At 36.9% G+C, this 14,960-nt stretch overlaps 1 protein-coding gene across 1 annotated transcript in view; it reads right to left on the bottom strand.

Moving 5' to 3' along the window:
- CCDC93 (CCC complex scaffolding subunit CCDC93) overlaps window positions 1-14,960 on the bottom strand; it is a 33,749-nt gene that overhangs the window by 4,150 nt on the left and 14,639 nt on the right. Inside the window, exons 10-19 of the mRNA XM_005519625.2 lie at window positions 14,880-14,930; window positions 13,816-13,902; window positions 10,587-10,703; window positions 9,085-9,147; window positions 8,815-8,888; window positions 8,220-8,301; window positions 7,055-7,126; window positions 5,925-5,996; window positions 5,545-5,653; window positions 2,924-3,006 (exon numbers count right to left, since the gene is read on the bottom strand). Of these exons, the coding sequence (XP_005519682.1) occupies window positions 2,924-3,006; window positions 5,545-5,653; window positions 5,925-5,996; window positions 7,055-7,126; window positions 8,220-8,301; window positions 8,815-8,888; window positions 9,085-9,147; window positions 10,587-10,703; window positions 13,816-13,902; window positions 14,880-14,930 (810 nt within the window). The remainder of the gene's footprint in view (window positions 1-2,923; window positions 3,007-5,544; window positions 5,654-5,924; window positions 5,997-7,054; window positions 7,127-8,219; window positions 8,302-8,814; window positions 8,889-9,084; window positions 9,148-10,586; window positions 10,704-13,815; window positions 13,903-14,879; window positions 14,931-14,960) is intronic.

A 14,960-nucleotide genomic window follows, 5' to 3' on the forward strand; every position in this document is an offset into this window, starting at 1 on the left:
TGTCTTTCCTTGTATGAGTTTTCACAGACAATAAGATGAATTTTAATTTACAAAAAATTACTATATAGATAATGCCCTCAAAAGCAGACAGATGTATAAAAATCACCATGACTTTTCTTTCAGAAGATAAACCACAGTCCTTTTGATTTAGTAAAATTTATCCCACTGGTGGAATGACAGAAGCAGAAGTGTTGGACCACAATTGAGATTTTTAATTTTACTGGCACTAAATGTTTTCCAGCATGATGCCTTTCCAAACTAAAGCAATAAAGTAAAATGGCCTGTACATGTGTTCAATGTTGAAATTTGACATAAAAGAACGTTGCAGATGCTGGTCCAGTGTTCAGCAGTGACTTTGCACAAGCACATCACAAACAAACAGGAAAAATCCACTTTTGCCTTTGAGACAGGAACCACTCAACAGATTGTGAAGCACTATTTCCATGCAAGGCTCTGAAGACTCCAAGCAGTGCAGGAGCAGCAGGTGAATTCCTGCACTGCCTTCATTGTGCAGAACTTTACAGGTTTCCTACGAGCCATGCATCATTACTCACTTTGCTTATGGGTATTTTACTGAATGCTAACAGGTGAACTCATAAAAAGTACAGAATGGCATTTCACGTGTGGCTTTTCTTACAAGACAGTAACATTGTACTGAACGAAGACAAAAACAGACATTTATAACAGCATCCCAGGAATATTTTGCCATTTGTATAAATTCCCCCAACTAATAAAACTACATGGAATACATCCTATGTAACTGCCTTGGATTTTTTTCCTGTTTTTTACATATTGCTGAGAGCATTAAAATCCAACAATTGGAAATTAATGTGATCCTTTCTCTCAGCTTTCAATACATCTTGAAGTCTCCTGTGGTTAAGCCTTCCAAGCAGTTTCTCCTTTTGAAGAGTATTTGAAGAGTTCTGCACTAAGCAAACCCAAGGGTTGCAAACAGAATCACCTGCCCCACTGCCACAGAAAGCTGAACTCATCTCTCCTAAATATAAAATCTTCCATCTGAATAAGATAGCAATAAGCAGGCATGGCAGAATCTGCAGGTGTTCCTGACCTTGCCTTGGAAAATTCAAACAAGTTCTGAACAGACTCCCAAGCAGCCAAGGTGCTTAAGAATTCCTGTTGTTTACAGCAGTGAAATTACTGCCTTACTCATCAATATTTGCCATGTTCACATTGCTGCCTCAAGATACTTCCACTAAAGCTGTGCTTGAGAACATAATTACAGTTGTACCACAACACACTCAAGCCAGGAAAAGTAACCCTGCACAGCAGTGCTGCACAACCAGGGTGTAGGAAGTGTGTGGATGTGTTACACTGCAGTGAAATCAGCATACACACCCCAAAATTGAAAGATATTTTGAATTACTTTTAAAGCCTTTTAAAAAAACGCATCTTTCTCAAAATAGGGTTAAATATGAGCCATGATCGCAGAGATCTTTCATGTCAGAACTAAAACCCTCATAGCCAAAATTTAACAAAATTGTACAATAAGTCTCACTATTGTTTGAAAGGAATGATGCTTAATGTGTTTTACAAAAGGGCTGATTTGGGGAGGAAAAAGGGGAAAAAAATTCTCCCCAAAACCAGGGACAAGACAAAGTGCAAGTATATTCCAGAAATCTTTGTGAGGCACAGAAGCCAAAGACATTTTTTATACACTATTCACTTTCTGAAACTTTGGTTCTAATATTAAATGCAACTCAAGGAAATCTCAATGATACTATACATTTAACTAAGTTAAGATGCCCCCAAGAGGCACTGAATTACTTTGGCAAGTGTACTTCCAGATTATACAACAGTGAAATAAATCTGTTCTATATTATCCATAATCTGTTTTTTATGTCCCCATTTCAAAACCAGTCTCTCTATAATTTTTGTATTTTCAGATTTGCCCTCAAAACCAAAGCAAAAATAAAAAATCAAACAAATAAATCTGTATTAAATGCTAATGTAGGGGAGATGTTAAAGTAAGGTAGCTTCTACTTCATGCATTTTTTAAAATATGGTGTATGACTTTTCTGAATGGAAAAAATGAAAACTACCTAACATGGATTAGAATCAGCTGCTTAAGGGAAGGAAATGGTTGCTCATGATCTCCAAAACAGGATGTGAAAGGACGCTGAAAAGTCTTTAAATAGTCAGAAATTGACCAGTGTTTGTCTCACATACTAAAGAAACATATCTAAATGATGCAAAATTCACTAATCTGTTCTTATTCTATTAGAATAAACAGAGAAACCTGAGGCATTAAAACATTTTGTATTTTAAAAGTAAAGTTGTAATTTTTATCTCCTCTTGTTTCCTCCTGTTTCTCCATCCTTGCTGAAATCAGACATTTGTCATTGAAAAAAAAAATAAAAAATACTGAAATCCCTCAGTTATGCCCAAGAAAGAAGCAAACTCTACATAGATAGGAAAGAGAAGGGGAGAAAAAACATTATTTCATGAAAACTATTCTGACCCAGTAAATTCACCAGCAAATTAAGTGCAGGCAGCTCAGACCCTGAGAACTAAATCTGATGTTGCTGACAGCAGCTAAAATTTGCTCTCCAAAGTTAGTGACTGTGGTCTGGGTTCATAATAAAAGGTATTGACTAAAAGGAGAAAAAAAGGGTAATTTGGTGCTGTGATAGCAAGACAGAAATATTTGCTGATCAAATGTTACTCATGTTTCAAGAGCACAGTGAGTGGTTTAAACATGCTGTACTAACAGCAATTCTTTTACAACACAGACCATTTCCCCTCCAAGATTACAAATATTCTTATGAATCAATCGTTCCATTTTTGCTTACAAAACCAGTAACTCTGCTCTGACAGGACTGAATATGGTGAAAGCCAAGCAAAAACTTACTAATTCCTTCCTCACAGACTGAAAACTTATAAAATAATAATAACACTTTCTTACCTCCTTTTCCAAATATACTTTCTTATCATCCAGTGTATTATAAAGAGTAAAAAACTGCTTCGTTTCTTTGTGAGTTGCTGAGACTGCAAACAAAAAAGAAAGGGGTAGAATAATAAAAGAATATGAGGTAAAATGGTATCTGTAAAAATACTCCATATGCTTTATATAACATATTTTCCACTATCAATAATGGAACACACTTGCTAATGCACACGCAGAGGGAACATCCTTTCAGAGTTTCTCTCAGCAGGGTTTCCAGCTATCATCTCTTATAAGAACAGCACAGCTCAGTGTCTAAATTAAGCCCCAACTGCTGACAGCCCTTTCTGCCAACACATGTTGGCACCAGCAGCTGCCTGTTTGTGCTTCCTTCCCAAGCTTTCCCCTGACACCACCAAGGCAGCTGTGCTGCTCACAGGGCCGTGCCTGTGCTGTTGGAGGGGCACAGGCTTGGCAGGAACAGGGAAGAGCAGATAATCTTGGTAGAAATAATCTTGTGTGGAAACAGTACATTAGACTTTAAATGTCAAGCTACACATGTGCAAGATGCCCAACAAAGCTTTTGCTGTTTTGAAGTCTTTTTATCTTCTTAAAATCTATTATGTGGTGATAGAATTAAATTTAACACTTTCTGGTTTAGGTGGCTACAGCAGATGTTGGTCAGAGCTCAGCAGGGAAGGCAAGGCTCAGGCGTGCCTTCTCTTTGGGCCTACAAGATGATACTCAAATCTGCTGAGTGTTCCTCTAGACTTTAGTTCTTCAAAGCCTAAGGAAATCCAATATATTTGTGACTCCCAAGGAAAGATTTCAACAGGCAGCAAAAGTCATTCTGGCTAGAAACCAGAACCTGGAAAAAATGTATGGGTTAAAAACCATAAACCTCAATGAAATCATGCTTGTTAGTCTGGGATTTGCAAACTGCTGAATGAAAGACGCCTTTCCCAAACCATTTCCTTCATGCCACTCCTGTTTTTCCAGCAGCTTTGGTAGCCACAAGTCTTTCATGAGCGGATTCCACATAACAACTCGGAAAACCTTTCAAGGTTTCACCTGTGTTGGAAAGTTGTGCCAACTTACGGAGCCTTATGGGCACACACCAGAACCCATGCAGGGTAAAACAGACAAAGGGAGAAGAGGGAACCAGTTAGCTCATTGATACTCTAAAACACTTTCAGTGGAAGAGGTTCAGTTATGTCAAAACCAAAGCATTGAATATTGTAAATGAAAAGGATTTTGGTACAAAAAAAAAAATCACAAAATCACTTAAGTTTGAAGTAAATGCTGAGGATTGTCTTGTCTAACAGCATTTGAATCGAAGTTCAAAAAAACCATTTTGGCAACAGAAGGTTCACCTGAATCTGGCTAAATGAAAAGCCTCTAAGTACCTCTAAAAATACCAGAATTCACAGAAAAACCTGCTAGAGATTTCCAGATCGTTTCTCTAGAAGTTTAGTCCGTACAATGCAGGTTCCCAACCACATGAGCAGTGTGTTATTGTGAGATACTACTCACACTTTGTACTTTAGAAAACGAAGTCCCATGAAATTCAAAGCATCTTAAAAGCTACACCCAAAGTTACACAAGTCTCTTTGATCCTAGTCTCTCTGTACTTCAGATATAAAGGAAGCTCCATCTTTTGAGCAGGTAGCTGACCAGAGACTTTGCATTACACATGACAGAGAATCTAAAGAAATTTAATGCAAAACAACAAAGTTCTTTATAGCTGGACTTGATTAACTAAACTGCATGGCACAGAAAAGAGAGGGGAAGAAGTACTGGAGTTGTACTCACATCTATTCCATGTACTGAGTTAGACAGTACATGTGGAGGACAGCACAGGACTGTGCCACTGGAGATGCCTCACCAGGGCAAGGGATTTGCATCACACTCAGATAACCAGTTTGGAACTGATCACCCTTCCAGAGCTTGGTTCACAAATATATTTAATAAATGTAGAATACCTCTAAATCATTAGCTAGGTTTTCTTATGCTAACACACAAGCTAGTTAAAGATACACCAGCAAGCATACCGGTCTGTTAGCAGTTTAATGGAACAACTTTGAAATTTTATTCCATTTGCACATTTTCCAATTTTATAATTTCTGACCATAAAAGCTAAAGACAATTTGTATCCTTCTCCTACCAAGATATTGCAGAATTGTGTTAATAAAAAATGAAAGAAACCAATCCCCTCAAGAAACTGCTTTTACTTTGTAGTTCTTGACATAGTTTGGTTCAGAACCAGTTATGTCATGTCAGTGGAAACAATAAAAGCAATCTAATGGTAAGGCAAATTAACTAAATACAATTCAAACAGAAACCTCATTTGTAAATGTGAATTAAGGACTTTCAAAACATACTGGTCATTAACCTAAATGACAGAACCTGCTGCAGACAAAATTTAGCCCAGAGATCTTGTGCACTGAGTGTCACCCTCAGGAAAATTCTTAAAGCCCAGCTTATAAAACCTAAAAAATATGATGTGTAATGTGAATACCAAAAACCTTTAAAATACCACCAAATTAGTAGGTGCTGCTGTAACATGCCATATGCTTAAAATGCAACTGCCCTCCTTTCAGGGCTTTAGCCTTCAGCAGGATGGTCCTGCTTGATATACATACCCTGACTGTAAAGTTCAATAAACCTCTTCTGATACTGTGTGAGCTCAGCTCGGCTGGGTACTTCATCAATCTTGCGTTGTAAAATGGCTATTTCTCTGTTTCTTCGCGCCTGAATAGAAAGTTAGGAGGGGAGAAAAGAAAGCCTCTTCTTGTTCTCTTCTTAAAATGGATGAAGCCCCCCCAGCAATACTTTGTTATTAAATAATTGATTTTAAAAACAAAAAGCACTGGCTGAGGATAATTTTTATTTTTTTTTTTTGCAATTGATTTGTGACAGAAACACTTGTTAAAATTAGAACAACAAAACAAATTATTAGAAGTAATGAGATAAGACAAACATCAACAATTTTGTACAAGTAAGAACACAAAGAATAACTCACCAGTAGTAGGCGGATCTTTTGAAGTTTCTCCTTCTCAGCTTTGTACTGCTGTTCTATGATCTTATTTGGCTCCTGGAAGTTGAGAAGCCAAAACAATTGTGTATTACAGTAGCATACAAGAGCTGCAGTGCAAAAATGGTGGATTTGGTTTGTTTTCTGGTTTTTCCTATCCTTGACTCCCTTGACAATAAAGCCACCATTGCTGGGGCTTTTTAAAATAATAATTCATTATGTGTATTAAAAGCCTGACATCATTTACTCTAACCAAGGGCATTTAGACAGCTTTTAACTTTTGATATTTTAGTTTTCAAGTCATACTTTAAATGAAGATACAAATCCAAAGAACATCAGTACCCCTTCTCTGAGTGTTTATACTTTGATTCAGTGATGGCGTACAAGGCACCTGAACAGAACATAAACCCTCTGACGTGTTCTAGACTTCCTGCAGTGTGGACTTCAAGGTAACTTTTTCTTGCTAAAAAATTTAAGATTTGGGTTTGCACTTTAATGTTTTCACGCTGTGTTGAAGAGGACAGCAGCATCATGGAAGTTGTAATCTGCCTTGCTCCAGAGGCATGAATGCATCAAATGTTTACCCACTGAAAATAAAGTCATTGAAGCTTTTCCTTCTCTGTTCATTCATTATTCATTGCCATCAGTCTGGACACACTTGTGTTAAAGCCTAACTTCTGACAGCTGCTCACTGCATGCAGTGCACTGAGCCACTGAAAGCTCCTGCTTTCGTCCTTCAGATAACCCCACTTCTAAGAAAAAAAAAAACAAACCAGACATTCTTTCTGAGGAAGACCTGTTTCTGTCAGAGATATGCACAGCTCTTAGCACAACACCCAGAGATTTTTCTCTGGTACTACAGAGAAGGAAGTAAAAGACAAAAAAGCATCCATGAGCAGAGCCCCCTGGATTGTGCAAAAAGAACAGATAGTGCTGTTGCTGTTTTCAGACTCCTGTATTTCTAGGATTGTTAGTCTGAACTGTGGCTTCACAGAACTTTTTAGATATTCCAGCAGATACTTTAATGCTTGTAAGAATGTCCCAAAAAGCAGAAAGATGACGTAAACAAACATTTCAAAACGCAAATTGAAAATAAGAACTTAGACTTTTGCTATTACCTGTTCCTCCCCATTTTCCAGTGCTTCAGCTTTCAAAGTCTCAATATTTTGTTGTAGTCTCTCCATTTCTTCCTTTAAAACAAACAAAAGTTGATTTTTTTTAGCTGAGACCTCTTCTCTTAAGAGGGGAGAGAAGGATCTTGACACACACACTTCTAAAAAATTTCAGAGCAGACCACACACATAATATTTAAATTTGGAAGATTAAACAGCAGTCCCTGCTTAAGGGTAAGGCAGCCATTAATATTCATTACATTAAACTGTCTGCTTTTATACAAAAAAAATGGGAACAGATTTATTTCTTACTTGCAAATATACCAGATCCAGCTAAGACAACTAATGAGTGACATGGAAAATGAAACTGAAGAAGCAAAGCAGCATTACAACAGTGTGACATGGGAAAGCGATATATGGCATTCGAAGAAATGACTGAACCTAAAGTTCCTTTCAAGGAAGTTTCCAGAACAATCCTTTAGAGCTTTCCAAATGAGTCCATATGGGAAAACAAGGTTCTGTATTCAGTCTAGGCCTTACACCACTATTTACTTATTTTCATTCTGTTAAATTCCATCCACTATTGTTTGGAGAGAAGATGAAAACACTTCTCTCTGATGCAATCTCTGGGCAGTCCACAAACACAGCAGTAGCAGGAGACCAAACACAGCACTAAAGCAGTGAAACTCAAACATGTTCTGAGAAAACTGCAATGGCTCCATCTCATTCTTGTCTCTTTTGGTGGCTTGCTCCAAAGGCAGGGGCCTTGCTGACCCCTCCTCTTTAGCACCTCTCAGGTCACACTGGCTGCATTACCCAGGGAGATGATCCATGACAGGCTGTGACAGCACAGCCCAACCCCACACTTCCATTGTAGCAGAATGGGAATGGGAGGGAGAGGAGCCGCAGGAGCCACAGCTCTGAGCAGCAGAAAGCAGGTGTGGTGCCCAGGACCTGCCCTGTATTAAGGAGGGCCATCCAAACTCAGATCCTTCCTCACTCCTCTCTGCTCCAGGGTGCTAATATCCAATACAAACCTGGAGTTAGCGGTACCTGGAGGCTGGGGGTGTGGGACAGATGACAGACAGGGACACACAGCACAACACCACACCAGCAAAGTGATTATTTACCAAGTTGTAAATTAATACTTCTAGGAGATACTAGAACTTACCCTACAATGTGCTTTGAACTCTTGCTCCTGGCTTTTTAGGTTTTCATTCATGGCCACCAGTGCTCGCAGACTCTGTAATATGCTAAATTTGAAGATCCAGTAAACTTATGTTAGATTTTTAGTTTCCAATTTAAACAGATGTAGAATTAGCATATATTAAAACAAGCTTAGTTCTACATAAATTTACAATAAACCCAAATATCAGCACTGATATACTAAGGTCAAAATAAAGATGGAGTGTTACACTGAGTATTCTGATAGCTTTACTATGTTTTAACCTTATTACTGTGAAAGTTTTGAGAGACTTCTATTTAATTTATGTGAAATGAAGTCTTCAAATATGAACAAAACAAATCAAGAAGGCCTCATCTACTTATCAGACATGTCTAGGGTTTTTCTGCTCTAAACACCTACAATTATTTTGAACTACAGACTGACACTTTTCATTTCCCTGTTTGTGGAAAGCAAGCTGGAGAATTATTTAATTTTTAAATTTTAGTTATTTGGTTAGGTTGACAAAGCAAGAAACATTGAATGATTCATTGTAAAACCACTGTTTTTCAGAATTTCAAAGATAACAAAGAAAGAAACTTACCTAGAATCTGCTTGGGATTCTATTGTTTCTAAGGCTGCCAGTTCCTTGTCCAGTTTTTCACTGTAACTCTTAACCTAATGGTTACAATTAATAATAAATTGATAAATAATAAATTGATAATAAATTGGTTAATAATAAATTGATTTTCCTACATCATGACATTAGTGAGTTAAGCTAGCTAACACCTTCACTGTTTAACATATCCTTTAACACAAAGAATTTCTTAAAAAAGTTTCAGCTACAAACAGCACAGCAAAAAACAAAGATTACCTCTGTCAATGTCTTTTTTGCTTCAGTACATTTTTCCTGCAGATCAGCACATTTAGCTTGCAACTGTTATGAAAGAGAAAAAAAAGAGTTGGATTCTATATTCACACTAATTACACCTGTAATGGAGAACAGAGAATATTTGAGCTGTTCATAATGGTTGTCTGTCAAACAGCAAGCCAAGTATAACAAACACTGTCTTTTCTTGTCAGCTATTCCTGCATCTGATTGCAAGAATTCTGATTGAATATTCAGTTACTAACAGCAAGCATTTACCACCTGATCTTTTAGGTGTATAAAGTCCAAGAATAAACAACAGCTTTTACAAAATTGAAGCCAACAGAATGGTGACTTATTGGATAGAATCTCTGCTAAACTGCTCTAACTTTTCTAGCCTGGTTGTACTGGCCTAGTTTTACACCAGGCTAAGAACGAGTCCCATTTTATACTTCTCCAAATAAGTCAGGGCAATTCAAGACTTGAACAGAAGAACTATGGCACCAAACCACGGACATTTCCACACCAAACAACCAAGCTGCTTTATGGTTTTCTTCTGTATAATTATGGAAAGTCTAATAAGGCAGTTAGCAACGTATGCATTATAATCAAATATTAGATATTTCATTTGTCCATTAATTTACAGAGGCTAATTTTAGAAGAACATCCTTCTTTAAACTCCTTATGATTTAAGATAACATTACAAATAGTAACAACAAAAATACATGGTTTACAAAAGTGAAGCAAAAGTGTACAAAAAAAAATTTCACATGTAGCTCAGTTCCACTTCCTTTTGTGCTGCTTTAATTTGCTGTTCACAACACAGAGCTGTGACTTAATGCTCCACTCCTCCCTTTCCACAGCCAAATTTCTAAAAAGAAAGCTCTTTCAGTTTTTCATAATTTTTCACCAATAATTCATCAATAAACTCTATTCTAACTAACTGAAAAAATTAAGTCTGCAGTCCAAATCTCATGAAAACTGACATGAATTGTTAGTTTTGAGAAATTTTGCCAAAACTTACAGCAGTATTGAAGCCAGAACTCCATAAATATTTTTTAAAAGGCGGGGTTCTTGACTGTCACTGATTTCAAAAGCTGCTTTTGGCAAGTGGTAAATAAAATTCAGCCAGGAAATTTTTACTTTAGTAAAGTGATAAAAGGATTATATTTGGCTTACAGCTGTCAGTACATTTTTTCCCCATATAAAAACAGCACTGAGATTGTTATGTACTGAAAACAAGCTGCACAGATTTAAAGGGCCCTCAACTGTTAAAATGGCAAAAGCATGGTCCTCTCCAAAATTAAGGCTGAGCTAATTGCCCCCAAGAACACAACCTGTTCTTGCAATCCATGGGCAGTGCAAGCAAGACATTCAGAGAATTCAGCATTCAGCATGGCAAATTGCTGGTGCAGGAGATAGCCTGCAGGTATTTTCTGGATGGCAAAAACTTTGCAATCAACCACTTTTATCAATGTTTTCTTCTTTACTACACACACAGTACTTACCTCTTCGAGGAGTTTGGTTTTTTGCAAAATCTGCTTGTTGAGAGATGCCACCTTCCTTCTGTGTTGCTGGGCAGCGCCAAGCTTTTCTGGTCGCTCCTCAGCGGAAAGTTCAGATTGCTGAAAAAACAATAATGTGGTAAATTTTTGCTTATTGCTTGCTTGCTGTAATTAATAAAATTTTTTTTCTAACCATATCACTCTCTTGAGTGCGTTCATAACAAGTAACAGCAGCCTTTTGGACCTCACAACATTGCTTTCTGCTTCTTCAGAAGTTCAGGAAATAGCAAAGTGGGACCTATGATATTCCTTATCAAAAAACTATGTCTCACTATCCAAAACAATGACTTACTGATTTACCTCACGTCAAAATAAGGAAGCAGCTGAACAACTGAATTATATCCCAAAATTTACAAGCAAGCTGAAATAGTCAGGTGCCTTGGTAAAGGTAGAAAATACTACAGTGTACTAAAAGACAGACATTTTTTTTGCATCAGCATTATGGTTAAACCTGGTAGAGTTCTTCAATGTAAAAATACAAGTGTACTAAAAAACACCTTAAGCTGTGGTATTCACTGAACTCATCGAATCAGAGATGTTCCACACCCCAATAAGTAGCTCCAGAATTTTCAGAAGCCTTGAACAATACCGCATTCTGAAATAGAGGCTTGGATGCATCTTCATGCTGAATGACAATGACATAATCAGTGTGGTAGATGCATTTACCACTCTGGGGTTTTTTTGTGTGTGCAAGTTTATTGCTGACACCAGCCTTTGAGAACTACTCAATCCAGCATGCATTGCCAAAAGCATCTCATAAATGCATAATGGAGAGAGCAACCTGGATCCAGTCGCCTCTTCTCTCTGAATTGCGAAAGCAAAGCTGACAGAAACATTCTTTATCAAAAATAACGCGTAATAGAAATTGTATATTTGCAGAAGACAAAAGAATCATTAAAAACCAGTGATATCTTGATCTCTAAGGGATTATTTGCCTAAAAATTATTTGTACCTTTTGAAAGTCTTCACTTTAATTCTTAAATCCATCTGTTTTGTAATTTGCTTCATGGACTCAGACTTCTTTTTTTCACTTAATCCATTTTCCAATATTTCATTAGAAAAGCAGCTAATTTTCAAGTACCTCAAGTGCTAATTTATAGCCTGTCAAAGGCTTCAATACTAAGTGCTTTTTGAATAATTACCAAATGTTGACAACTGCTACAATGTATAATCAGATAAAATGCTAAAAGAAGTGTGATATACTCTTCACTCATATTTGCTCCTTGTTCCACTCTAGGCAGATGGGTAAGCAGCTTAATTTTAAATGAAAATAAGAGGCAAAACCTGTCTTCCTCCTCTAAATTTTTTGTGTTTTTCATACTGAAGAGCAGCTTAATGATTTGTTATGTTTTTATATCCCCAGCAAGTAAAGATGAATTCTGATGGCTTAACCCAACAATTCGCAGGCTTTCTTTGCTTTTGTTGTTAGGAAAGGAAGAAGTTCCTCTAAGCAACACCTGTAACCCTGAACTACTTAACAAATACACACTCAGTCTTACTTATTTCTCTCATTACTTAGTCAAATCACATTCCCTTCATCATGTTATGCATTCCAAAATTTCATCCTTCTCACCACATTTCTTACATGCATAAGATACAAATGGACAAAAATGGAAACACAAGAGAAAGAAACATGAACTAAACCACTCTGAGACTGATGTTTGCAGAAATAGTAAAAATCCATATAGCACAGCTTTGGCATTAAAAAAAAAGCAGATCATATTTCAAGAAGTGAACTTTACAGCTTGGTTTTTGAAAATGGGAAAGAACCATCACTAATGTCTCTGACTGTTTAAAGATGATCAATTTCCTGCTTGTTAATAATTTTCTGCCAGTACTTTTAGAAGGTGAGGAACGACACTACAATCCTTCCTCCAGTTCACTCAGCAGGCTAACATGGCAGCAGAATGCAGGGGCAAATGCAGAAAATCGTAAGCATTGATCTTCTGCAAAAATGCCTCTTGTGAGAAAGGTCCTGGCTCATGGCAACATCAGATCTAGAATTTGTGTTGTCAGATATCTTCATTGGGCTTGTGGATTCTGTTAAGACTCTGGTAAACAAATAAGCACTGCTGTGTTTCTCAGGCTATGCACAGTTACCAGCTAAGACTATTAGAATTATATCCAAACATTGCTGATGCTTCAATAAACTCTTTGATAACATCCTTAATTCTTTTCCTGGTGCATGCATTTGTGCACAGAAATTCTGGGGGATTTTTATCACATCCCATAGATTTAAAAAGTGATCTATTTTTGGTTTGACTTGAATCAGTTCTTACTTTTCAGAGTATTAATCATTGCTCTACTATAATAGTCAAGGTCCTGCTCCCTTCTCTCAGAACAGAAGAAATGTAACATTGAAATATGACCCTTGGGCTTCTGTTCTTCCAATCTTTAATAATAAAGAAAGGCCAGGAATTTGCTGTTGAGCTATAGGGTTTATCTCCAAAATGGGAAAGCTCCATACCTCAAATGTGTCAACAAAAAAGAGGAAATATGAGAAAACTATTGGACAAGTAAGAGGGACCTATAACTCATATCTGGCAGTGATGTATTGTATGCATTAATTGCCTGAAGAGCCAGATTTTCTTCTCACATTACTGCAAAAAACAATCACAGCTGAACAGAGTACCTGAAGCAAACACACACATTTAATTGCTTTGACTTCTCAGAGCAACAATGGTTTGGGATTGACAAGATGAGATTCAAAACTTGAGATCAAGGGCATGACTGAGAACTGGAGTCCAGTGCAAACATCAGGAAATCTGAGTGGAGGATGCCTAGACTTTTCTCTGGGCAGGCCCAGACTCTTCTCTGAGCAGGCCCACAGAACTGTATTTCTATGCTTAACACTGGACACTTTAAAGCATATCAAGTATTTAGGCTTCTAGTTTGAATAGAGACAACTCAGGCCCCTCTTCGTTCATGCAAGCATTTAGGCAGGTGCTTAAACCCAAATTAGTCACAAATGCAATTCAGGGATATGTACCATCACACCAAAAGCCTGGGTATGTTTAAGTCTCTTTAAAGTACTTTCCTGAACTCTGAACTAACAGCATATATTAAAAGGTGTGGTTCAAGAGCATCATGGCAATGAAGTTGGCAGATTAAAGCTTAAATTCACAAGCTATCAAACACCACGTGGTTAAACCCACTCAGGTAACACACTTACCTTCTCAGCATATTCAGACACAATTTGCTTGATCTCATCTGACTGGAGTCCAACAATCTGGCCAACTGTGCTTGCTGTCAGTTTGCCCTGCAATTGTATTGAGAAAATGCCTGGGGTTTTGGAACTGCCTGTACTTTTACATGACAATATCCAATAAGTTCTAATTTTAAACAGAAATTTGCACAATTAGTAAAAATCTCTAATCCTAAGAAAAGTCCAGGAAACATTCCACCTTAAAAGCCTAATTTTGCTGATAGAAATTTCTCATATAAATCCTTTTAGCAGATTTTTATTCATATTTCAGAAATTTAATTTTTATTCTTTATGCTGAATTTTGTGTTCTCTTAATAAACCTCTAAGCATGCAGGCATGCGCAAGAATTCACCTTTAAAGCGCATGCATGTAAAAAAACAGTTTTCAAACAGAATGGAATTCTACAACAGATTTCAATACAAAGTATGTCAATCAACTCTGAGACTAGACTAATTATTACCTTTTCTTTCATGTCTCCAGCATAAGCAGAAACAATGTTTAACAACTGAATTTATTCCCAGTCCTTTCACCCAGAAATCAAAAAACAGACTACAAGTTCCATTATATCATTAAATAAAACTAATTAAGAAGCTACATATCCAGTATTTTCTGTGGCTTAGACTAATGTTGTTTTTTATTTATAAGTGCTTTGAAACCAGCCTTGAAAGGCACAGAATTATGCAGCACTCTTCCCAGTAATCCTCTGAGTAACTTCACAAGATGAATAAAGTAAGATAGTGCATTTTGGATAGCTGCGGAGTGATGTCTTTCCCCTGAAATTCTTGTAGAAACCATTTGAAATAGGCATTTATTTATGTTATTGTTAACATTTCAAGGCAAATGATGAACTAATTAGCCTTGTAAAATTTACTGTCTTCCTAATTCAACCATTTTTTATGCACTCTCCCTATGAAAATTTAAACACAGTCATTCCAAGACTTCAGACCTGAATCAGCAGTCTAATTTTAAGAATAATTACTACAATAAACAGTAATTTAAATAAAGCTGTATCAGTTTCAAATGCTACTGACCTCTTCTGTTGCCATTGCAGCCATTCCAGTCATCAGAGTTTTAATGCGAAGCTAGAGCAAAATATGAAGAATTATACATAA

Source organism: Pseudopodoces humilis, chromosome 8, assembly GCF_049639895.1.
Source record: "Pseudopodoces humilis isolate 2021_Gansu_Grassland_sample_001 chromosome 8, ASM4963989v1, whole genome shotgun sequence".
In the NCBI taxonomy this organism is placed as follows: Eukaryota; Metazoa; Chordata; class Aves; order Passeriformes; family Paridae; genus Pseudopodoces; species Pseudopodoces humilis.